Source organism: Python bivittatus, unplaced genomic scaffold (assembly GCF_059951505.1).
Source record: "Python bivittatus isolate LINGU-HERP-01145 unplaced genomic scaffold, Pbiv_v1 ctg000410_np1212, whole genome shotgun sequence".
Lineage (NCBI taxonomy): Eukaryota > Metazoa > Chordata > Lepidosauria > Squamata > Pythonidae > Python > Python bivittatus.
The window spans coordinates 11,449,879-11,475,338 of NW_028277067.1; the positions used below are offsets into that span (position 1 = coordinate 11,449,879).

Here is a 25,460-nt window from a genome sequence, read left to right on the forward strand (position 1 = left end):
TTTATGAGAAAAATAGCAGCTCACACATGAGGCAGCGGTAGGAGTGTAGGGGAAAGAGGAGAAAGCCTTCCCATCACTAGAGACTTCACACATTCAAGACTTTAGAAACATGGGAACCATGAAAAAGACACTTGAATACACTTTATAAGCAATTATGTCAGCCGAGTATACAAAAGACAACTTGAAGTATTTGCTAGGTATCTTTCTTGTGTGTGTGCTTATAAAAAAGTTGCCATGGCTTTAAGTTCCAAAAAGAACAAGCAGAAAGGAGGAAAACAACAGAAAATAATATGGGAAAATTGCAGAGAATACAGATCAAAGTAGGGTTACAAAAACGTTTTTTTTTTTTTTTTTGAAGAGACCTTTCAAAAGAAGATATGGGCAGACAGACATAGATTGCTGGTTTGGCTTTGGAATATGAAGTGGCAAGCACATTTCAAGCCAAGGAGAAGTACATGCTGGTGTTTTGGGGGATGACACCTTGGGAGAGAAGAGTCAAATACTCAATTATAATAAATGGAAATTATTCTGGCATACAGGTGTATCTACAGTAATAAATTCAGGTGCAACCTGTTCCAGTGTTGCACAGAGAAATGGCATAATTTATATATCTTATGATTCAGCATCCACTGTTGCAGTTTCGCACATTATCTGTTGTGTGGTGGTGGAGTAAACTGTAGTTTGTCTGGATGAAATGTTGCACTAACTTCTCTTTCTAACCTCAGCCCCATAGCTCCTTAATGCCACTAATTTCATATTGATTGATTCAATTCCTTTTCCTGAGCAAAACATGAAATGTGTGCAGTTTAGAAATATTTAGCAGTGACCATATTTATTCTTATCAAACTCCCCAAATAATTTTGAGGAAGCCATGCATGAATAAGCTGATAAAAAAGATGGGATCTTTTATGTTTTAAAAATGTTGTCTATGATACACCGGGGGATGGGGGGGAGTTCACTCAGCCTGGACATATTGCTAACAAGCTGGGAAGTCTGCAAATTACTTTCTCCATAAGACCCTTTGTCTCTGTCCCCCGGCCTCCAATTTTTGGGGGAGTATATGCAGCATTATTTGAATAGAATGGAGAGAAAAAAACTCCAAAGTTAGAGCTGAAATTACAGGAAGGATGACCTTGGATGAATGGGGAATGTACATACATTAATAGTAGATATTTTCATACCTTGTAATCTACTTTCTACACTTCTAAAGTTGGGGGAAGGAATTGTGGTTATCCAGTTACTGCTGAAATAAAACTCCAAGCAACCCCAGCCAACAAGGCCAGTGGTAAGGGATGCAGGGAATTGTAGCTTAGCAACATCTGGAAGGCTATGCTCTACATGGATTATCATCAGCAACAGCTGTTTCTAACATGTTTCCTACACATCCAAAATACCCAGAGTACTTTGCTTGTTCTCTTGTGTCTATGGCCTTTTTATACCCCAAACAGGCCCTGCCTTGTTTAGATAGCAGCTTCTTTTGGAGGAGGAAAAATGCTTCCTGAGAGTCTCTGCTAGGGGAGAGATAAACATGCTGCTATAGCAAGAGTGTTTTCTCTTACAGTGTACTTGGTTAAAGTCACCCTGCCCAATCTGGAACGGCAATGTCCAGCCCAGCTTCAGCTCTTGAAATTCCTAGTGATTGGCTACATTGGCTGAGAATTCTGGAAGTCAAACATCTGACAGCACCAGGTTAGGGAAGGCTAGCCTAGGACATTCATCTCAGCAATAAAGTGGGCCCTTAAGGAAAACAGTACATTGAGGTCAACAGATGATTGTGTTCTGCACAACAACTATGCTACATCTAAATTACCTTTTAGCATTTTTTTCTTTTTACTTTTGGACATACTTTTCAGAAACATAGATAATGGCTTAGTTTACACAATACATTAAATCATGTGCTTGCTTTGCTTTTGACTTAATGCATGTGAATCCAGCCACTGTGGTTTGTGAACCATGGTTTATGGCTTAACAGTATATGAACTCAGCTGAACCTGAGTCAGTAAATCATAGTTTAAATGAAACCTGACCTAGCAGACACATCATCCTGCCCCATTTAGATCTACAGTAGAGTATTCAATGAGACAGGACCCATGACTGCTTTTTAGTGCTTTGGTAGCAGAGAGAAGCCTTTTCTGTATCCCCAAAGTGGATAAGCAATTTTAAGAAATGCAAGAGCATTGTCTTCATAGGCAAGCAAAACATACGAGATGGTAGGCACCCACCCACCCTTCCTGGAATGGACTGCCAAACTGCATAGAGAGCCCTTATCTCAAGATCAAAAGAAGGGAAGATCCAGAGACAGACTGTGCACAATGAGAGAGAGAGAGAGAGGGAAAAAAAACCCAGAGCAGAAGCCACGCATGAGACAGTGCAAGGTTAGTCACAGATCTTTCTACACTGTATGCCAGGTAAGTCAAGAAGAGCTGCTGCTTCTGCCAAGTTCTTTCCCTCAGCACTTTTTCTTGAGAATTTCTTGAAGGTAGGAACAAACCTCTATGGCAGAATCCCAAGGGACTACAGTAGCTTGGTAGGCCCCAGGTTGGTTTTTCTCCATCTCCTGGATGAGCTGATGCATGGGGTAGCCTTTCCTTGGGAAGGCAACATCGCTGGACTTCATTGCCATGGAAGGGCAGAAGTCGTTGGCTCCATCTCCCACATAGAAGATTCTCTCAAATTTGGTTCCCTCCTGAGCCCTTTCTTCCAGATATTCAGTCAGGATCTTCTGTTTGCACATATTTGAAGGGCACCGGGGGCAATTATGTGAATGATAAGGGCCCAGGGTGAAGTAGCCCCTCTTGTCAAAACTAGAAGGGTTACTGAAGATTTTACGGAAGAGGGAGTAAGCCCCAGCAGCCTTCAATGAACATTCAATGCCGAACATGTTGGCGTCAGAGATGAGGATAATCTCAAAGTGGTTCTGTTGCTTAGAGAGAAACTGGAGGAGTTCCTGCATGCCAGGAGACAAGGGAATCTTTTCATAGACTGCTTTGAAGTCAGCCATCTTTACCCCTTGATCTCCCAGATATTTCAAAACCTGCTGCATGTACTCATTGTAGAAACCTTCCTGGAAGGTTTGGCGTATGGAATCTGGAAGTTTTTTCTCAGGAGCAGCCTGGATGACAGAATCATCACTATTCTCATTTACAATGGTCTCATCAAAGTCAAAGACCAGGAGGTACTTTTGGCTTTGTGTGGCCGCCATTGGCCCATCCTGCAACAAAAAGAGGTTTGGTTAATGGAAAGCCAACTTTAGTGTATATGTTCCTTGCTCTTCTCATAATGAACTCATGCCCAACCTGAATGTCATCCTTATGTGGACCAACTCCCAGAATTCCCCAGCCAACACAGCCATTCCTGAGAATTACAATGCCACTTCCAGCAAACATGAGAACTAAATTTCTTTCTCTTAATGGCAGAACAGTATTCAAAATGATTTCTGCGTATTTTTGGTTCCACCTTTGGTGCACCCTCCCCTTCCTACCTGAACCTGGAACTATTTGCAGATGTTCTGAGGTGCCAGAAACAGCAGGCAAAGGATGAAGAAGTTGAGTACATAGGCAGGTGCCTCCATAGCAGAAGTTCCTTTTCATGCTCAAAGAGATGGTACCTATATTTGGCCCTAACCAAAGCAAAGAATGTATGACTATGCTTAGAAATAACTGAAATTCTATCTTTGATACGCCTTTTTTTTCTCTTCTGGTCTTGGTTCATGGGGAAAAGAAGAAGGAATGGTGACAACTTGTGGAATTTGCTACTTATGCATTCTGTGCTAAAGGTTATTAGTCTCTGAGGGACTAGAATACTTTAAGGTATTTGCATCCACAAGGACTAGTAACTTGGCTTCTTACAACTCCTTGGAGGATGTAAAGATCTTTAATCTCCCTGCCCAATGCCATTATGGTCTGTTAATATCAATGTTTTTGACATTAATGATGAAGTCACCCAACTCTATTGTGATAAAACTCTAAAAATTGAGATTGCAGCAACTCCAAGTGAACTACTTCAACTAAGCATCATTGCCCTATTACTGCTTTGTGCCCCCTTTAAGACCCAGTGGGACTGTAATATTTTCTCCTTATGTATCTCCAACTCTTGACCTTAAGAGGCTTAACTACTCAGTGCAGGGGATCAGTGTTTAAGTTTCTTTTAATCCTGGTCACATTATTTCCTGAGCGAGGCAATTTACTCTCTTTGAAATTTCTGTGTCACTTGCAACAAAGGGACAGTGACACAATACTAAGGAATTTTGGAATACATGAAGGATTGGAGGAAAGGTGGCTAGTATATGGCCAGCTTTAGGCAGTTACTTGCACTGATACTGAATGTGGGTTTTCTGAGATTCTGAGGTTTCAGTTTAATTTTAAAAGAAACTTTTGCATTTGCAATAGTGCAACCATACTTCTCTGCGTGATATAGGTGGAACTCTGATGACCCACCAGATGGCCTGCCCCCCAACTCCACTTCTAAACATGTTCCTCTTATCTTGGGTTTCTTACCTGTGCTGCTTCTCTCGTCATCGCACTGGTTGATGAAGGCTAACCAGGTGTGGACTAGAGCTTTTGAGTGGTAGAGGCAAGCAGTTAAGCTGAACAACAGAGGCTGTGGCCATCACCACCCCATCTCTCGTCACCAGTTGAAGAAGCTTTTAGCATCAGTTACTGATTCTAGCATCTTACAGGGCTGCCCAAAAGCAAATGACCTCCCCCTGCTCCATGGCAGGGCTAGCTCTGCCTTTAGGCTAACAGAGGCATGCATTTGGGGTGGATCTCACAGCATGTCGATATTTGATAATTCTGAGACTTCCCTTTTCTACCCCAAGTTTCCTGAGAATAGTGCTCACCTTAAGAAAGCATCGCAGCCCAATACCTTCGAAACACCTTTTCATCTTCAGTACTTTAGTTTCCAACGTGATGCATCCCCCAATGTACACACTCCCTTTGCTGCTGAAGAAACCAGAGGTCACTGTTTTTATGAATGCCAGCTTTGTTTAGTCTGTCCTGCTCATTTTAGTTTTTGCCCCATATTGAAAATAAACTCCTCAGTCTGTTTTCCCAAATGGCTTTGATAATGATTGCATTTGTTCCGCAACAGAACTTCCTCACCAAGTACAAGCTTGTTTAAATACAGTTCAATTAGCTAGAGAGATGAAATAATAATAATAATAATAATAATAATAATAATAATAATAATAATTTAAAAAAATACTTTAGCTTCCACCATCAACCTGGTTACTGTGGGGAGGCAGCTTCTTGTGCCTTCTAAGAAAAGAAGGAAAAACCTAGCCCCATTCATGAAACAGAGAAGAATTGCCTTGCTAAGCCCTGATAAAAACCATTTATAAAGCCAACTGGCCCTTGTTCGTTTTCTCTTTCTTCTCCTCCCTCCAAATCTCTTCCTTTTGAGTTGGGTCTTATACATCTAACACACACAGGCAGGAGTTGGGTTTCTCTATCACAGCAAAATGTTGGTGAAATATTTTGACATTTTAAAGAGAGAGACAAACTCTCAGTGCCTGGGTAGTCCTCAGATGCTAGAGCAACCTCCTCCAATTTAGCACCGGTCAGATGGGATGCACTACAACTGCAACAATCTCCAGCCAGCTGGCCAATCACTAAAACAGTCATTGAAGAAAGCATCATTGCTTGTATTCCTCTCTTGGAAAGTGCTTCTCTCACTCTTTTGGCTCCTGAGCTGGATCATCTTCTGCCATGCAAATATTTACTTTCCAGCATTCGGCGCTATACAAATCCAATTGATCAATCACTTTCCAACCTTCCCTTTTTTTCTCAAGTATTCCCCATCATGGAAGAAAGGAGCACAGGCTTATTCTGCCTACAGGAGAGAACAAACAGCAGCCAGAATGTGGAAATAAGCCCAAATCATCCAAGCTTATCCGTAATTGCAATTCAAAAGTTGCCATCCAGGATCAGACAGGTTTCACATCTAGAAAGCTTACCAGGAATGCTGTAGAACTGCAAATTACGTAGACTGACATCAACATTTGGCAGCTAGGCTTATATAAACCAGCATTCATTGTCAACTTGTCCAGGCACTCATTTTATACCATTTGAAGAGGAGAAATTATTTCTTCTTGCTGTGTTCTGCTGACCTCTTATGTGCAGAAAAAGTAGAAGGGCAAAATTCTAATAGTAATACTTGAACACAAATCCTGTGTAACCTATAATTTGTCCCTGAAGAATACATTTGAATATGGCAGAGGTTATAGGATTCATCTGAATAGGACAAGACCTGCTTCTATCTACCTTTGAAGCATTAAAGGCAGTCATTGATACCACCAATAGTACTAATAGTGATATAAGTTGCTCTCCCATACTTGGGTGGGCTCTTTTTTAAAAACCCCATATACATTCATTTAAGCATCCTTTTATGGCTTGAAAACTAAGACTAAGCATGGTAAAATGGTAATGCCTCACAGATTCTCCAGTCAGTGCTGCACCCAGTAAGATTCTGCTATCAACTAAGTTTCTGTGATCTTGATGAGGAATTTGGACAACACAAGGAACGTGCGTCCACAATCATCCATTTGTGCATAGAATATGTTTGTATACCCACTAGTTGTCCTTTGTAATGCTCAGACTGCCAGCCAGTGTACAGCTTGTCTGTTTATATTGCAAACTGGGGAAATTCTGAGCCAGCACATACTGTATGCAAAACAAACCAATGTTGACTTAACTAAAAAGAGCCCCATACGTAGGGCGATTTGCCCAAATTTTTATCAGTGGGACATCAAGAAAGTGGGTATTATTCACACTGTTAGATCATATTGGTTAGCATAGAATAGGGATGTTCAACTTTTGGAGGGTTGAGGGCTACACTTGATAGCGCATATCAAAAAGTAGACAGGGCTGGGACAAAAACAGTTTAACGTGAGGTACATTTCAATGTAATGGAAATGAATTTATATAAATACAATGAGCAAATCTACTTCCTATGCACTCTTTTTTTTCTTTGTGCCACATTAAGCATTTTAATTTATAAGCCACTTTCGGAGGCCTCCTTCTGCAACCAGGAGGACTCTCAACACTGCTTAATGCTAATATAGTCTTATGCAACCCAAGACTCATTTGGGATTAAAGGACGGAGAAGGTGGTGGACTGATTATGGTGGTGAACTGGAGTTGGGGGAGACCCAAGTTCAGTGCTCTTTCCACTTGGGCCTTACTAGGTGACTCTGGGTCATTTATTAGGCTACCTCACTGAGTTGTTAGCATGAAGTTAAAGAGACCCCCTCCTCCTCATGTGCTGCCTTGAGCTTGTGGAAGATCAACAGGGTACTGATGAAATACATGAATCAGTCTGCCATCAGCACTGATCATTAGCCCAATTTGGGATAAAGAAAGGCTGAGGGAGGAATTAAATTTGAAATGGCAGCCTCTGATCAAGAGATTGGGTAGAAAGCTTGAACTAATACTGTACCACTACCAAGAGAAATGCTAAGCCTGTGCTGCGGTAGCAAATCTTTTTGCAGTGAAATAAGAATGGATCGCAGGAGTGGCTGGGGATCCAGTCCCCCTAGTTTTCTAATAACGGCTGGCTTAAAATCTCTTTTGGGGCATACTGACAAAATTTCTACACCAGCAGATGGCGAAGTTCTAACACCAGGAAGGCCAGCATGGTTTCCCTCCGCCTCTCTCTCTCACAGGATATTCTCAGTCCTAGACTGCCCCCAAGTTGGCAAGCACTATGTAGAACATGTGTGCAATGCTGAGACAGCAATTAAGCACAGTGATACGTGGCACTGCAAACTGTGGGTTTTATTTTTAGTGCTGGGGACAACCTGCCACACACAGCCACTTGCATTCAGCGTTTACAGTCCAACTCAGAGAAGACAAACCTCATACACAGTCAATTGTCTCCATATCCCACTCATAATGGCACAAATGAGCTGAAAGATGTGGTTCTATGGAGGCCACTGGGACCAGCCTTCTTGAGTTCAGGCGGGCTAGATCCCTTCCTTTTCCAAGTAATTCAGTGACAGATTTATTACACAGCCTTGGCCATATTCTCTACCTTAAAAAAGAGGAATTAGAAGTACTTTGGGTCCACCTAAAATTTTGGCAACATGTTAAAGTAGCAAGATGCTATGATTTATTTTAGGTTGCAAGAATCTGGGCAGATGCCAGCCATAATGTGTGGACAATGCCACAGGATCCATGACCGTGATCCCAGCAAAATGCACTCTACCAAGTGAGAGAGAAGTTTGTTGGTGGGGGGCAGGATGCAGTACAAGGCAAGGCCAATTCTGAACAATCTCTCTTGGATCCCAGTTAATGAAATGAAGGCTGCCTCCTCACCACCATCACTCTTGTTAATGGTACCTTTGTCACAAGAACTGTGCTTCTGCATGGCCACTCTTCATTTCTGGGGAGAAATCTAAAAGGTGTGCAACCTGAGGCCTTCTGTAACACAGATGAACATGGTTTCCTGGTGGACACCCTTCTTAGGAATCATGCTTGCTCCAATCTGCCTAACCTTGTCTCTTCTGACAACCTTCTGAGGGTTTTATTTCTTATAAAATGGCACATGATGGAATTTGGGGCCAGAATGCTGCAGGACCAGCTATCCCAGTGATATCTGCAGTGATGAAACAAGAGCTGTTGACATAGCAGAACTTCCCTCTTTCTCTTACACGCAGGCGTTGTTTTCTTCACAGCCTTCCTGCTTTATGCAAACCAGAAAACAAAAGTAGGACAAAAGCCTCCCACTTCACATAAGAGCAAAGAAAAAGTATCTTGGAGTGTTGGTAATTAAAGCAAACCATTCATGAGCAAATGGAGGGTATAAGCAGACTTAGGTTTGCAGAAGCACAAAAGAAAAATTTAAGAAAACTCCCTCGCTACATAGAAAGCATGTCCTGAACCAGTTCAGCGAGAACAGACTCTGTTTTGTGGCAACAGAATGCTGGCTTGCTCTTGTGGTGAAGGAATAACTAGAGATCAGTGGTGGTGATGGGAGGAGAGGGAGCAAAAGGTAAGATGGTGGCCATGACCGCACGATGGAAGCCCTGCCCCTTTTTTGCATGTACAAAAGGGGTGGGGTTTCAGTTGCATGTTTGCGGCTGCCATCTTGACTTGTTTGCCCCTCCCCCAATGGAAAGTCCAGGATCACAACTTTTTGTTACAGAATAAAGTACTGGTCTCCTTCCATGGCTTATGTCATGTTTAGGCAACCCTCAAATAATGACTGCATTCACACATGCTAATCCACAAACTAATCAATCACCCAGACCGGGTTCATACAATATAATGCACCATAAATTAGCTGTGTGAACTCAATCCATCAGAAAGCAATACCCTACTCAGAAACATTTTACCACCAATGCCTGCTTAGTTTATATATAATTTAAGCCAGGTGTGGGGAACCTGTGGCCTGTCAGCTCTCTCCTCCAGCTGTTGTCCACATTCAAGTCATCTGCCCCTTCCTACCGTCACTCACACCCAAAGCCATCACTCTGTCTGGAGCATCAAAATGTCATTCATCTGAAGCACTATCCAAGCTTGTGAGAATTCCCTATTGGACATCTGCAACTACCAATGTCCTTAGATGTTGGAGGGAGCAGGGGTTCTGCGAAGGAAAAGGCATGGCAATCATCACAGCCTCGTCCTTCATGGAAAATGTGGCTGTCTTCTTGCTGAAAAATATGCAGAAAAGGAGCACCAGATGACAGCAAGAACTTTAATGTTAGTGGGTGACCCCTCCCTCCTCAAAGTCCTGTCCCCTTATATTATCTAGTCCACCAGGGTTTTGGGAAAAGGCAACATGGTCCTTAAGTTCAATTATATTCTACCCATAATTTAAATTCCAATAGGGTGGACACATCTGGATTTTCAAGAGCATGTTGTGTGTGTCCTATCAAAATGACGAGCACAGGGAGGCTTCCACATTCACAAAACGGTTACCGTGCCCATTTTCCCAAAGGAAATGTCCTTCCTGTCATCACCTTCTCTAAAGCCTCAAGAAGCTCCTTACAGATTCCCACTGCTTAGCAATTGTTCCTTTCTCCTGGGCACGCTTTCAGAGAAAGCCCAGGGCCACAGCCACTTGCTGTTTTTAATTTCCCAAGAATACTTATGGGGTTTACATGAAGTTCAGTGGCATTCTTGAAAAAAAAATGGTGCCAGACACTTGTGGTTGCTTGTATTACAGTATGCTGGTTTTCCATTTTAACAAAATCCTTTTATTGGTGGGCAAGGAAGGTATCCACGGGGTTAGTGATGCTCATGATCCCTGGACTGCTGATCTCTGCTCTAGCTGAATGTTACAATTTTTGCCTTTGCCATTTAAACCCTGGCCTTTTCTCTGAATCCACCCGTGCACCCACAGCTTGAGGAAAAATGTCAATCTAGCTCAAAAGGCACCTTCCAATTCTATGAAAGCGTAGTCCATTAAAAAGAAAAAAGCCCTTCATGGGCTATAAGAGGCTTCATTCTTTTCATTTTACAGCTGCCAAAGAACTCAGAATGGCTGGTCGTGAGCCAAAGTCACCTCTTTCCCGTCTTAGTTCCCTAAGCTGCTAAGAACTGGGGCAATTTACTTTCTTGAACGGGCAGACAAAACCTGTAAGCATAGAGCTGTGGTTGGATTATTGGGGAATAAAAATCTGTGATAAAATACTGTGAGGCCACAAGAGTGTGAGTGGGGGTTTGCTGCAATTCCTTAAATGGGACTGAAAGATCTTTGAAAAGTGAAGCTTTTGGTCGACTGGAAACCCCTTATAGACTTTTTGCATGAAACAGAAAAAAATGAATGTATGATATATGGTTTTGAGTTTTAGAAAGACTATAGAAAAATAGAATTATGTTGTAACCATAGAGCAAGAGGTAAATTTATAATTGTACTTATAACTGCTGGACAGAAGATTGGAAGGTACTTCTTTGTATCTTTTTCTTTCTTGGCTTTTACACTTTTAGCTCTTTTTTTCTTTTTCTTACTCTATATTAGTTTCTATTAGTTTTTATCTTCTTTCTTAATTTTTTAAATAAAATTGTATATAAAAGGAAAGTGAAGCATTCAGATGAAGCCACCATTCCATGACCAGCGGAATTGGCAGGTCTCTAATATATAGATCTTTACCTGAATCCACTTAATATAATGTCAAGACAATGATATCATAGCATGGAAGGATTCATAAGTATTCCAGGATTCCCTTTGTGGCAACCATGAGGAACCCTGTTCCTACAATTTATCATTGCCCAGAAAGTACAATCTTATCTTGACTCAACAGGGAACAGAGGAACAGGGAGCAGCAATTGATTTGCATCAATTTATTGTATTTATTTATTTGTATTTATGTGTTCTTTTGAACACATAAATACAAATTGCACATCTTAAAAGAATGCCACTATTAAGAGTGAAATGCCTTCACAATCTAGGAGCAGCAGATAAGCAGAGCAAAACCCACAGCCTTGATAAGATAATGGAGTTCCTTCTTAGGCTTTCCCTAGCTGGCCAAGGTACAAAGGGAACCTGGGTGCCTGCAGCAATGCATTTCCTACAAATGGCAAACTGAATTGCGGCCATCCCTCAAAGGCTTTTTCCTATAGTTTGCTATGGGTTGCTCCCTGCACGTCCACTACCATCACCTCTGTCAGTGCCCCAACTGGGCTGGGGAAAGGTGCGTGTGAGGATAACTCTCTCCTCATGTGCCCTTCCCACAGCAGGATCAGGTTCTTAGGTATGCAAGGTTCTACCAGCCCATCAAACATATGATTAGCACGTGGTTGGGAACTTCAATCTGCAGGAACACAAGGAGAATCATCACTAAACTCTCCCTTTCTGAGAAAATCCTCATCAGCACTGCTGGGAAAGGGGAAGGGGAAACATAGCCTGTTTCTCATACTATGGCAAAAATTACTAGGGAGGAAAAAAATAAAGCCATTAGCAACAAGGCAACAACGGTCTCAATGAAGCCAAAATTATTTCCTTTCAGATTAAACGATGCTATACGAAGTGCAAAAAGGGAGTCAGAAATAGCCAGAAGAAATTTAAGGCATAGGTTTAATACAAGAGGACATATAGCTAAATCTATGAGAAGCTGTCCTTTGCTGCCCATCATGGCTTTGGCAATGAGGCTTTCACATAATGCTTTAGCACCATAGAGGAGGTCTAGCCTAGGTGATCACCTGAATGTCCTGCTGCCTTGCCTAGCTTCTCAAGGACAGAGACACACAACGTCATGGTCATCCTACCCCAAGTCCAGAAAATGGTTTGAATGGAAAATTAATGTCTACTCACTAGATGTCAAGAGGGACGTTCTGAAAGAACAAGAAGGAAGCCAGTCACAAGTGGTTCATTGGTAGCTTTCCTAATTAGCTTTTAAAATGTCATGTGATAACAAAAGCACCAAAAATGCTAAAAGAAACATGGACACCACAGTTATAAAATATAGTGGAGGGAACATACAATGCTGAGGTGGAAAATATCCAATGTGTCACTGGATTTCAAGGACAGGGATAGGGATCTGAAGCCTCAATATTTTTGATGAATTCCCATCACCACAACCATTGCCTAGGTAAGGTGGAGCTGGTAGGAGTTGCAGTCCAACAACTTCTCTAAGGTATAAGTTCCTTATAGCAGATATTGCTTCTGTAGCACTTTCCAGGAAAACAAGTATTGTGTAATCTTAAAATCAGGAAAATCAATCTTCAAGATCCACACACATCCATGAGCGATGACAAGGTTCCTTTGGGCTGAAGACAGTCATTGGCCCAAAATCTCACAGGTTGTTATTGTTATAGAGACACAGTTGAAGGAGGGTGTATTAAACATAATATCCTGAGCTCCTGAGGAAAGGTGTGATATAGATCTAATGCATGAATGAATGCTACTTATCTGACAGTGAATCTCACAGTGTTTTTATACGGGACGGATCTATGTAGAATAATTCTATATTATTTACCATCGCACAGCAGCACCCATGTGCTTGTTCTAAGAGGCTGCAAGGGAGGAAATCCTGATTTTTAGGCAGGGTGAAAGCAGCTCAGAAATAGCAGGACTGCCCCTTACCCCAACAGATTCTACCTTGGAATTCCTATACACACCTTACATTGTTGTCTGTTTTAAGAAGAGAAGCAAAAGAAAGAAGGAACAGATGCTGTTCTGTGTGCTGATCGCCAGCATGAAAGGGTGGGGAGTGCCACCCAAAGCCCTTTCAAAACTCCTCCCCATCAAGAGATTGTGGAAGAGGCAACACTGAGTTGAGGAGGAAAACAATGGTTGGATGCCATCTGTGTCCCCGCTTGACCTTCCATGAGTAGCTCCTTAGCTTGCAGCCCAAACACAGACAAACGTCAGCAGAGTTGTTCTCTATAGCACTGCTGAGTCATGCCAATATTGGGCTTATCCAGAAAGCAAAGGAAGGGAGGGGAAGAACCTAATGCTATAAAGAAGTCTTTCAGAAGATATCAGATGAACCAACCATTATTGGTAGAGCTGAGATGAAAAGCAGAACACAAGGAGAATGTATTCACCATCCCCTCTCCCCCAAATGCTGAGCTCCGACTAGCTGTTGTCCCAGGAGTGTGACATGCAGCTTTTGCCCCAGACAGATGAACAAGAGCTGCTGGGTCAGCTGATTTATTCTCCAGGCAAGACTCAGCAAGAAAAAGCAACCCAGTCCCTAAAGATTTAAATGCTTGCTTAGAATTTAACCCTTTGTCCTGGAATCATCAAAGGGATTTCACTCCACTGTCCTTCCCTTGCACTTCTTATAGTTTAAATCTGTAACCATGAAGAAAAGACCTCTCCAACAAGGATTTTAAAAATGTATTGATGGGAGCAAATACTTTGGGAAAGTATTTGGAATAGTATCCTCTATTAGAAAGGTTTCTTTCTCTCTGTGTGTGTGTATGTGGATAAATAAACAATTGAAGGTCTGCATGAATTATTTTCCCTCCATGCAAAAATTCCATTCCATACAGAAAGCTAGCACGTCAGGGAAGAGTCTAGCCTCAACCTTAGCCAAACCTACTAATTTTCCTCACAGTAGTACATTTGCATGGAACAGGATGTCATTCATGCAAGCAAGCTTCTTGCCTGCAGCCAGAAATACAACCCAAATGCAGGTTTACCATCTCCATGGGAAGCTGGCTTTGGTCACTCTAGAATGAAGCACTGAAAAAGTATTTCATGCCTAGCGTCATTTCTACTGTAGCGCTTCCCAGCATCTAAAGTGACTGGCAAACATTACCCACATAGTCCTTCCAAAAACCTTGTGAGGGAAAACAAGAGCCAAATTCACAGGCAAACGTCTGTGCCACCAATGTCATCTCCTGGTTGGAATATGAAGTTTACATTCCCAAGGGTTATTTTTAACATGCAAATGGGTGTGGGTCACTTTCTGTACAATAAGGAGAATAGTACAAGGATTGATTTTTACTCCTTTTTAATGGACTGATTTTCATTAAGGAGGGATTTGAGGAAGTATTTTGGTAGCTTCCAAATTTAGTTTTCGCTGTTGATTTTTCACTGAAAGAGCTGATGTACTCTGAAGTCCCTTCTTCTGCCAATAAATAAACACATTACTTCCCTAGTAGCAACTGGTCTGTGGGAGTCCCCCTCAGAAGAGAGAAAGAAACCAAGAGAGAAGAGAATCTGACCCCCCCCAAAATTAAATGGGGGAGAGAGAAGCCTACAAAAGAACCAAAAGAAAGAAGGAAAATATAAAGAAATGAAGACCTGTTTGAAATTTAATTTAGTTTGCTAAGTCCTTCACGCAGAAAAAGAGTTTGCTTGTCTAAGATGGATCACTATATTCTAAAGGTATCCACATCACGATTTCCAAAGATATTTTAAATTCACTGCTGCTGTTCTCTTCTGCCATATCAGAGTATGACAACATAGCCCTGATGTCTACAACATTATGATGAAGCTGAAATACCAGAAAGATTAATAGAAGCAAAGGTAGGTGGTAAGAACTCAGCAAAAGTAGTATTATGTATATTATATGGGTATGGGTATATGTATGGGTGTCTATCTGGGTAAGTATTTGGCAGAGGTTCAAAGAAAACAGATGTCGTCCACATGCATTTGTGATTGGGAAACCCAGTGAAGGGTGCGCGTGGGTATGTGTGTGTTTGGTTCTACCAAGAAAAAGGGCTTAGCGCAAGATATAATTCTGCAGTACAATTTCATGAGTGCCTACTCAGAACCAAACCAACCCTACAGAGCTCAGAGAGAGATACTCCCAGATAAATATGTAAGACAGCCATAACGGAGCACTCCATAAGCTTATTTTCCTACTGTGGTTTCATTTATTTGTCAACATTTTTACCAATACTGGCATCAGATTCAGCTCTCACTCTAGGGTAACTTTCTCCAATTTGATGCCATCTGGATATGTTGAAACTACAAGTCACTACTGTATACTATAGTACTTGGCTTACAGGCTGGGGAGCTGTCATCCTGAACATTGGAAGTAGAGGACTGGTGCAGTACATGGATTTTGTCAATAGCATCCATGTTTATGGCACCTGATGTAAGCATTAAATACTTCATGTGTATTTGGTACTAACCCAATAAACGACCATTTCAAACTATCTCGTTTCTAGCTGTTAAGAAAAAACACTTGTAAAGTTCTATGCTCTGTCCCTGGAACAGAATATACTGTACAAAATAAACCAATATGCACACTGGCTTAACTTGCATGGTATGAATCCTGCACTGGGGGTGAGGGGCACATCATTTTGATTTGTTAAAAAATGACAGCAGTGCATATACAATACTGCCTATAAAATAATCTGCTTTTCCAATGCACCTCTAAAAAATTTCCTCTTCCCCTAGAATTCTTATTGATGACATCAGGACCTCTAACCACCAATTCTGGGGACACTATTGCCATTTTTTTTTTTTTTTTGGAGCAGATTGGAACTCATAGGAATTTACAAGATAAGCATGATGATTTGGTTCAAAGCCTTGCACAGTTAGTAGCCTTGAATAAACCCCTCTCTGTGTATACTGCAAAATGGAATGAATAATGCTGCATACCATACCTTAAAACCGTAGGGATTGGCAAACATATTTTAAACTTAAAAAAAAAAACCCTCTGGCAACTTAGTGCAGACTTAGTGCTGAATGGCAGCAAGTCCATGAGTATGTACTCGTTAACCCTCGCTACTTGCCTCTTACCTTTCCACCCAGGAGGCCCAGCTTCATTCGTTTGTGTAGTCCTTATCTGCAGCTCAGTACTTCAGAGCACCTGTCAAATCCCAAGATTTCATAGTTTCTTCCAGCCTAAACAGCTGACTAGGAAATTGCCCAGTCCAGTCAGCCTGCTAAGCTGGTTTCCCTGGAGTCTCCCTCCTGAAACCCTGAGCTTCTGCCATGATCAGCAATTGGTTCTTAATGCGCTGGTACTCTTCTCTTGGAGTAATCAGTCCCAAATCCTACATTAGAGCCTTTCAAGATTGTTTTGCCTTTTTTTTCCAGAATGGGTCAGATGCTAACCCTGGCCTTTCTCCAACAGTAGCTATTTTATCTTGACATACTAATTTCATTTGCATCTTTTTCCATGCAGCTCAGGAAAATACATGGAGGATTTCCAGCAATCTTTCATTCAGCCAGGTACTGAAGAATCCATCTCTGCCTAATTCTAGGACAGAATTACTGCAACGTTTCTACCATGCTCTGCCCTCCCTAACTTCAGGGTTGTCAAAACATAGGGAGTCTCCTAGCCACTTTTCCTACTGTACAGTGAGTCCAGGTTATATTTCCAATCCCCCCCTCCCCCCATGGACCAAAGAAGTTGAAAAGGGGAGGGGAAAAAAGGGTCCAGGGAGAAATGGAGATTACATATCAAAAATTCACCTGTTTATAGCTGCCCCTGAAAACACAAAACCGCTATCTGCACAAACGCTGCTCCCAGAAAAAAACAAAAGATCAAGGGAGGGCATTATGATTGGAGGCTGACTAGTAATCTCTGGGAATGGGTTAAGGGAAAGAAAACCTCTAGGCAGGTCTTCTGGGCATATGCACATTTCTACATTAATTTAATACAAGACTGATGCCAAATGCACACATCTGCATCCTCTATTGACCAGAAACAATCCTTGGAGCACTGCCATTACTGCTTTAAATCCCTCTAAGGGAGAAACTCCTTCCTGATTTAAAGATGAAGTTGCAACACATGACTGGACCAGTTTAGGCTAAAAGATTATGACACCTCTCACCTCAAAGTCAACATTAAATTCTGCACTTCTGATTCCCCTACTCGTTGCCAATTCTTTACCTCCAATACATAATGAAAAAAAGAGATGGAAAACCCTAAGCATAATTCAAGAACTAAGTTATCGATTAGTCCACCACCACCCCCGCCGCCAAAAAACTGCACTAGAAACGCTCGCTGTCCCCTTCCGCTTCTGTCAACTGCTAGCAATCTTCTCTTGCCACTCGATACCACCTTCCCACGAACCGCCTGCACTCGGGACCATCCAGACCACAGTGTCCCCGTTGCCCTTGGGCAAGTCTGAAGTCTCCCCCTCCTCCTCCAATGTGCGGCAGACTCACGTGTTCTTTTGGATCGGATCTCGCTTGTAAAAGGGAGGGAGGGGGTCTAGTTTCGGTTCAGACTTCAACTTTGCTCACAGCATGACTCTGACTTCGGCCGGTGGGAACAGCTTTCCCCTTCCCCCGTCCAGTTTGACAGCGAGTCTAGCGGAGAGCTGTCCCCATCTCCGGTGATCCGGGAGGGCGGGGGGGCGAGGAGAAGGCAGGCCCGGCTCTTCTTGGCTTCTCCCTCTCCTTGCAGCATAGAAGAAACCCCGCGATCTCCGGTCTCTTGTAAGATACGGAAACTAAGCCCGGCGCTTGATACACAGGACAACCGCAGTCCCCCGACGTCACAAGGGAAACGGCCAATAGGAACGGCTCGTGGTCACAGATCAAAAGAGGAGATCGCGACGGAGAAAGAGCATCCATTAGCGCTCCCTTCCCTCCCTCCCTCCCCACAGCTCGAGAGACCACCGCGGAAACATAAATTGCCCCGAAGTTTGTCCCGCGGACGTTGAGCTCTTCCTCGCCCTTTTTAAACATGGGAACGATTAAGAAGTTAAACAGATTGCAACGCGCGCGTCTAACGCCTGCAAAAAAAGGGGAATGAGGGCAAACGTGTGAAGGAGAAAGAGCAAAAACCAACCTGTGCTCGCGCCATTCCGACGATAAAAACCACGCACTGGAAAATGCCAGACTCCAAATAAGTCCTAACTAGGTCACCTGCCCGCCCAGACCCATCCTTTTCTCTTTGGAGCAACCTGGACAAGCAAGAACCTCTTGAGCCACCTCCGCTATTTCCAATCGCAAGCAGAGAACAAGTAGATAGATTCTTCTGATAAAACTTCTCCTACAACGCCTTACTTATCTCTTTTGGTAAAAACACTCCCCCCCCTTACACATTTACATTTCTTCTGTACTCGAAACTGTTTAAATGACCTTCTCCAAATAGCAGAGGTAGTAAATACAGAGAACCAGAAGAAGAAAAAACCCAAAATACAGGAATGGCCATAAAGTTCTAAAGTTTTTAATCCTTGTTCTACAGTGTTATATTTGGAAATACATAAGGAGGCTAAATTCTTAGGACCCAAAAGAGGTGCTAAGAAACTCACACTGGTCCAGAAAAAAATTCAGAATTTTGCAAATCTCACCAAGACTATGGAAAGCAGAATTATACCTAAAGCTGGAGCCCAGCTTTTGATGGCACGTAACAGAAACCAAGCCATTTTTGGAAAGCATCAGAATATTTCCAGTTTCTGAACAAGAGATGGGAATAATAGCTCAGTGTTACATCACAGACTAAGGTGTACAAAAGGCTCCAGGTTCAATTTTCAGCACTTTCAGCCAAGAATCAAAGAAAGTGAGGTTGAAAAAGTGAAAGTGAAAAAGATGCCCCCCCAAGACAATTTGTAGCAATGGTCAGGTTCAGCATCCTAAATAAAGGAATGTCAAGGAGCACCAAAATAAAAAAACAATGTAGTGCTGTAGTACCTTTCTCTTCTTCACTGTGCAAGTATTCAACTGTTTGCATATTTTGCTGGAAAAACAAAACTATGAAATGAACCTTCATGATGCAAAGCAGGAGAATTCACTCACTATAGGCCAACTCCTGCAACACTGCACAGTAAGTAAACTGAACTACTGAACAACTCAGTAATCTAAATGAAAGCCAATTTGGTCTAGTGGTTCAGGCACCAGGCTAGAATCCAGGAGATGCTGGGTTCTAGTCCTGCCTTAGGCATGAAAGCCAGCTGGGTGACTTTGGGCCAGTCACTTGACATCAGGCTTGGGTAACAAGCCATTAATTCATGTCACAACCAATGGATCAACATTTGGTTGATCCAATAAAAGCAGACCCTGCACATGTGGGAAAAATGCTAGGAAAAACCCCTCTCAGTAATCTAAATGTCATATTCATATGCTATGCTGTTTTTGTGATTTAGAACACATGATTTAGAAATATATCAGAGACTAAAACTGCTTAAATAGACACAATCTCTTCTCCAATTCCAAAGAATTGTTGGGAGTCAGGCGGCATACAAATGTGAGAGTTAAATAAATATATAAAATTAATCTGAGAACTGTCATTTTAAGGATATGTGTTCACATTAAGGATCTGTACTGCCCCCTTTTAATTTTCCATTTTCTTTTTCCATCTTATTCTTCAGGTCTTTATTACCATCCAACTCCAAACCTCCCAGAAGCAAATTATAAATGTGATGAACACCTTGCCTGAGGATTTGGCTGGAGACAAACAAGTTGATTTATAAAATTCCAAGTCAATATAAATAGCTTAAGCAAAAGAAATATGCCAGCTCACCAGACCACATCAAATCTCTTCCAACTTTACAGGTTACAGAATTCAGTAAGACCTCAGATGGTTTGAATAGTTTTAACAAGTCTAGTTCTCCCAACTCCACCTCACATTTTAAAAGCAATGGAAAAGTAGTTGGGGGGGGAGATGTGCTTGTGTGTGTGTATCACAACATTTTCATCTTCTCTTTCCTTCCTCTCAAGAGGTTTAAAGTATCAGTACATCAACAGTGGAAATTACTATATATTTCCTAATATCTGATACTTTTTTCACCATTTTTAAAACTGTAAATTTCAAATTAAGTAGCTAGTAGGGATGTACAATATGTACCCAATCTAAAGTCTTGGGTGTGGCCCTTAAGCCCTTTCAAAAGTTGCCACAAATTACATATTTAATATGACAAAATCAATTACTAAGGATAGATCATATTAACTTTTTTTTTCTTCCTAGCATTTTCCCGCATGTGAATGGTCTGCTTTTTTTGGATCAACCAAATGTTGATCCATTGGTTGCGACAGAAATCTACCAACCAGCTTGTCTCCCGAGCCTGACTTTGTGGGCTGACTGGCCCAAAGTCACCCAGCTGGCTTTCATGCCTAAGGCGGGACTAGAACTCAGTCTCCTGGTTTCTAGCCTGGTGTCTGAACCACTAGACCAAACTGGCTCTCAAACTTGATCATATTGACTGTACTTAATTAATTTAAATTAAACTGAATCAACTTCAGTTTTTGTCATGGCCTCATCTGCTTCTGAGAGTATCAACCCAGGTTGTGTTCCATGCTAGATAGATAGCTTTCAGTTCACCATTCCATAAGGAAAATGTGAAAATCAAGGAAACAAAAATAGACTTGTTCTTCAAAAGGTTACCACAGCTAGAAAACATCGCAGTACTAATGGCTACCTATAGCTTTCAAAGTCTGCCATATGGAACATTAGATTACAGGCTTCTATGTAAAAACTGGCACGCTAAACAAGTCTGCCCCCCACCTTAGCTTTCTGTGGACAGCTTAGCAGCTTTGGTTTTGCACAACCTTCTAATTCAGTGCCACATGCTTCAGAGAGATAAGGGAAACAGGTCATTAAAGCCTAGGGTGTGGACTTTACAAAGGCTATTTTTGCCTGGAGGAAAAGTTACAGAACTTTAAAAAAACTTACTTGAATTACTGAAGAATGCCCTTTAAGAAAAATTATGCTTTTTCTTCAGCTGGCTATGCATTCCTATAACAAACTTGCTTGCTACAAATTTTCAAACTTAAGAAAGTGTTCATTCCATGTTCTTACAAGTTATGTATGGTGCTTTAATTTCACCCTAGTTCTTAGAATAACTTTTCTGGAAGAGGAATAGAAAAATGACATTTTGGGCCTATACTTGCCAAATTTTCATCAAACTAACCTGACGTGAAAATAACACAAGTTCAAGAATCCAATAATGTCACTTTGTACAAATGCTTCAGATGGATCTTTGATTAGGAAGGTTTGCTATACCACATAAAAGTACCGAGATACCACATACTGAACCATTGGTGAGAGCTTTCACAAAAGCAACAAGCTTTGGGAGACATATAAAAACCAAGTTTTTACCATGATTTGTTGAATTAGCCAGAATCAATCTAAAATTTGAGCAAAGTAAGCATAGTTTGCTTGTCAAAAGCCTATACTTGCTTTGCAGATATGTGATTAGAGACAAAATCTAACCAGGAATAAGCAAGGAAACCACAAGTATTTTAAGTATGTGTATTCACAAACAATGCTAAGTCAAAATTGCAATGATTATACCAACTATGGTTTTAATTACACCAACTATAGTTTATTCACAATCCTGTTCCCACATCACACTAAGTCACAAATTAACATACTGTATATACTCACATATAAGCCAATCGGTGGATAAGCCGAACCTCAAGTTTTTAACCAATGTACCATGAAGAGTGGGCCACCCACGGATAAGCTGACCTGCATTTTTCATGTTATTTTGGTTAAAAATTCGAGGGTTGGATTATCCATGGATGGGTTTATCCTTAAGTATATACAGGATATATGGGTCCTTTAAAAAAAGTATTACCATATATACTCGCAGAATAGCCTGTCTGTGGATAAGCCAAACCCAATTTTTTGGGTGTAGTTTGGTATCTAAAATTCTCAGTTTATCTGTGACTATATATGATACCATAAAAACAAGCAAATCACTTTATTGCTTGGCATTATGTGTAAATCAGGCCAATTACACTTTGGTATGAGGTGCAAATTCAGTTTGCAGCAGTTATACAGCAAAACTACTTTCTGAAAGAATAATCTGGAAAGCAAATACTGAAATGACTTTTCAAAATACCTAGGAAAATTCTAGAGGAGGTCACAAAAAGATCTGTAAGTATGCAGAAAACAATGCAGTGATCAACATGAATTTGTCAGGAACAAATTTTGCCAGACTAATCGTATCTCATTTTAACTACAGGTAGTCCTTGGGTTACAACCAACTGTTCAGCGACTGTTCAAATTTACGATGGCACTAAATGAGGGGGACTTATGATGGCTCCTCAGAGTTCCGACCATGGCAGCATCCCTGCTGTCACAGGATCAAAATCCAGGTGCTCAGTGCCTGGTTTGTGATTATGACTTTGCAGTGAGCCAGTCACGTGACCATGATTTTTGACATTCCCTGTCAGCTTCCCACAAAGTCAATGGGGAAGCCAGCAGGAAGTCAGAAGTTGGGTTCATGTGAAATCTTTATTTAATGACCCATGTGGTCTTCATTTAATGATGCCAGTCAGGACTGCTGTCGCTAAGCAATGTGATCACATGACATCATGCTTTATCACTGCATTGCTTAGCAACAGAGTTCCTGGTTTCAATTGCCACTGTAACTTGAGGACCACCTGTACTAAGTTACCTTTCTTAGTAGTTTGTGAAAATGCTGTAGGCATAATCTATCTTGATTTCATTAAAGCATATGATATTTTATTAGCAAGCTAGTTAAATGTGGGCTGATGGCATGATAATTAAGTGGAAACATAGTTGGCCTCATTGTTTTCTGATCAAACCAGACTGAGGTATTGAGCAGGGGGCCACAAAGTTTAGTCCTTAGTCCTCTACCGTTCAAATGTTTACATTAATTACTACTCTAGTAGACTGTTACACAACAATATGGGCTTCTACATACTTCAGTTAAGCATTTCTTACAATTTTTGGTGCCTTACATATTTTACATATATGCTCTGGTATTCCTGCTCTTTCCTGCTGTTTTTGCTTTTTCTACCTCTTTTTTTAAATAATATTTTTATTAGAGTTTTACATAGTTAAAAGCTAATACATAATTTGAAAAGATGTACAAACAAAAAAGAGAAAAAAAGAAAAAAGACATATAAAAAGTGACTCCCCCCCTCCAAACAAGTATAAGCATTTACAGTAACTTAACACCTTCTCTAATATTACAGAAAGTTAAAAACAAAAAACAAAAAACCTCTTCTTCCCATTTCTCATCACTAAACAATAACCAAATTATAGAACGATTCATCAGGCTTACTCAGCAAAAGCATTAAGAGTACCAGTAGTAGTAGCCCATAAGTTTTAAGCTTGGACAAATAAATCTATTTTGCATTTTGACTTACAACTTTAGCTAATAAGTAAGACATAAAAGATTTATCCCCTTAGATATAAAGAATATCAATAATCATAACATATATAATTTAAACTAGATTCAGTAGGTCCCTTTTACATTCTAACACGTAACTTTCTCTAATAAGTAGGAGGTAAAAGATTTACCTCCATATGAAAAAGTCTTTACATTGTCTTGCAATCCTGGTTAAAAAAAAAAAAAAAATCCCAATAACAACAACCCAAAATCAAAATTTATACAATTTAACCCTGGTCAAATAAGTCCACTTTGAACTCGTTTTTCTTCTTCTTAAGAGGCTTAGTCTTCAGTTGCATCTTCAAATAAAGTCCCAGATAGTGATTTCTTATCATTTCTCCCTGTTTTCAGTAGCAATGTCAGAGATTTAGTACTTCCCTTCTGTGGATCCAAAATCAGATAACTCTTCAAGTCACTCTTCTGATTTATAATCAGGACATCCCTTTTAATTGTTAAAACATCAGCCAGCATTGTTTGTATATCCAGCACTTATTTCTCCATAGCACTCTTGAAGTCAAATATTTTAAAATCCATTTTCAAATCCACATCTTTTTCCATAACTTCCATATATCTTTTATAGTCTGGCAATTCTTTACAGTTCATTTTAAAATCCCTATTCAAATCTTCCTCAGCTTGTTTTATCCAGTAGAATCTTTTCTTCTTCTATAACCTGTTAGCTCCAATTTTAAAAATAAGCCTTGAACACATTGTTCCCAAACAGATTTAAATTCTTCTATAGTAAAACAACGTTCCTCCGTTATGTTAGGAAGTATCTTTTCCTTTAATTGCTCTCTGGTTCCCTCTAGTTAACCTTCAAAGCCCAGTCTTATCTTTTATTTTCAGAGCCAAAACTTTTCCACAATAAGTTTTCTTACAGTTAATTCCAAAATCATCTGTATTTTTATAAAATTTAGAATAGTCCATAAAAAAGCTATTATTTCAAATTCATGTGGCACTTTAACTGTTCAGAGTCAAGATTCTTAACTCCCTTTTGCTGTTTTCCAAAAGTTAAACATTTTTAAAAAAAATCTTTAAACTTACTTAAATCTTTCTCCCAGGATAGAAGGAAATTCTCCAGTGTATAGCAACTTGCCTTTCAGAAGGTTTTTAATTTCCAAGGAAATCGCTAATAGGTCATTTCTGATGTTCATTAAAAGAGGAAGTGAAAGCAAATCTAGGGTCTGTTTTGAGGCTCTGAACCATGGCTTGGGCTTGATGTTTCCCAGGACTCCCAGAGCGCTGAACCCACTGGAGATTGCTAAATTGTAATCTCTTCACAGGGAGTCTCTGTAAGGAGTATTTGTGGGTGATCTGGTCATCTCCTTAATCTGGAGATAGTTCCGAAGAGCCGGATTTTTTGCCGTCTCCTCTTAACCGCCGTTGTTCAATCCGCCATTACTCCCCAGAAGTCCTTCTTCTACCTCTTTTTTGTGTAAATTGCTCAGCTATCTTTATCTCATTTCCCCTTTCCCCCTGTAATATTGTTACTGAATTGTTCTTACATCTGATCATCAACCGTAATAAAGAATTTGATTTAATTACTTGGATAGAGGTGGATGGAATGCTTTTCATACTTGCAGATGTCATAAACTGAGTGGGATTACAGCTGAAACCTAGATTGCAGAAATACATTTCAAAACAGCGATAGGATAAAGAAACAAGCTAAAAATAATAGAATGAAATTTAATGGAGACAAATGCAACGCTGTTATGTCCAATTTTGAATACCACATTTTAAGAAAGAGTCAGAGAAATTGGAAATGGTTCAGGAATGGGTAGTGAGGTTGAGTCCTAGGAAGAGGTGTTAAAGGGACTTGGAACGTTTAGCCTTCTGCAGATGTAAGGGAGGATATGATAGCACTGTTCAACTCTACAGGGTATTCTCTGCTACTCCAGAATGGAAAATATGAAATAATGGTTTTATGTTGATTGTAAGGCTGATTTCAATGAGTATTGAAAGAAAAAAGCCTTCAGAATTGCCCACTGATGAACTCAATTATCTAAAAAGGTGGTGG

The 25,460-nt window shown here is 40.7% G+C and overlaps 1 protein-coding gene across 4 annotated transcripts in view; it reads right to left on the reverse strand.

Moving 5' to 3' along the window:
* Positions 1-326: 326 nt before the first annotated feature.
* PHOSPHO1 (phosphoethanolamine/phosphocholine phosphatase 1) overlaps positions 327-25,460 on the reverse strand; it is a 31,941-nt gene continuing 6,807 nt past the window's right edge. Inside the window, exons 1-3 of one of the 4 annotated variants that reach the window (XM_007428913.3) lie at positions 17,523-17,787; positions 4,841-4,940; positions 327-3,211 (exon numbers count right to left, since the gene is read on the reverse strand). In XM_007428913.3, coding sequence (XP_007428975.1) covers positions 2,450-3,211; positions 4,841-4,885 — 807 coding nt within the window. In that variant the 5' untranslated portion in view covers positions 4,886-4,940; positions 17,523-17,787 and the 3' untranslated portion in view covers positions 327-2,449. Of the gene's footprint in view, positions 3,212-4,840; positions 4,944-16,145; positions 17,482-17,522; positions 17,788-25,460 lie in introns of those variants that run through there. The other 3 variants (XM_007428914.3, XM_088143487.1, XM_088143486.1) reach the window with 3 other exon arrangements.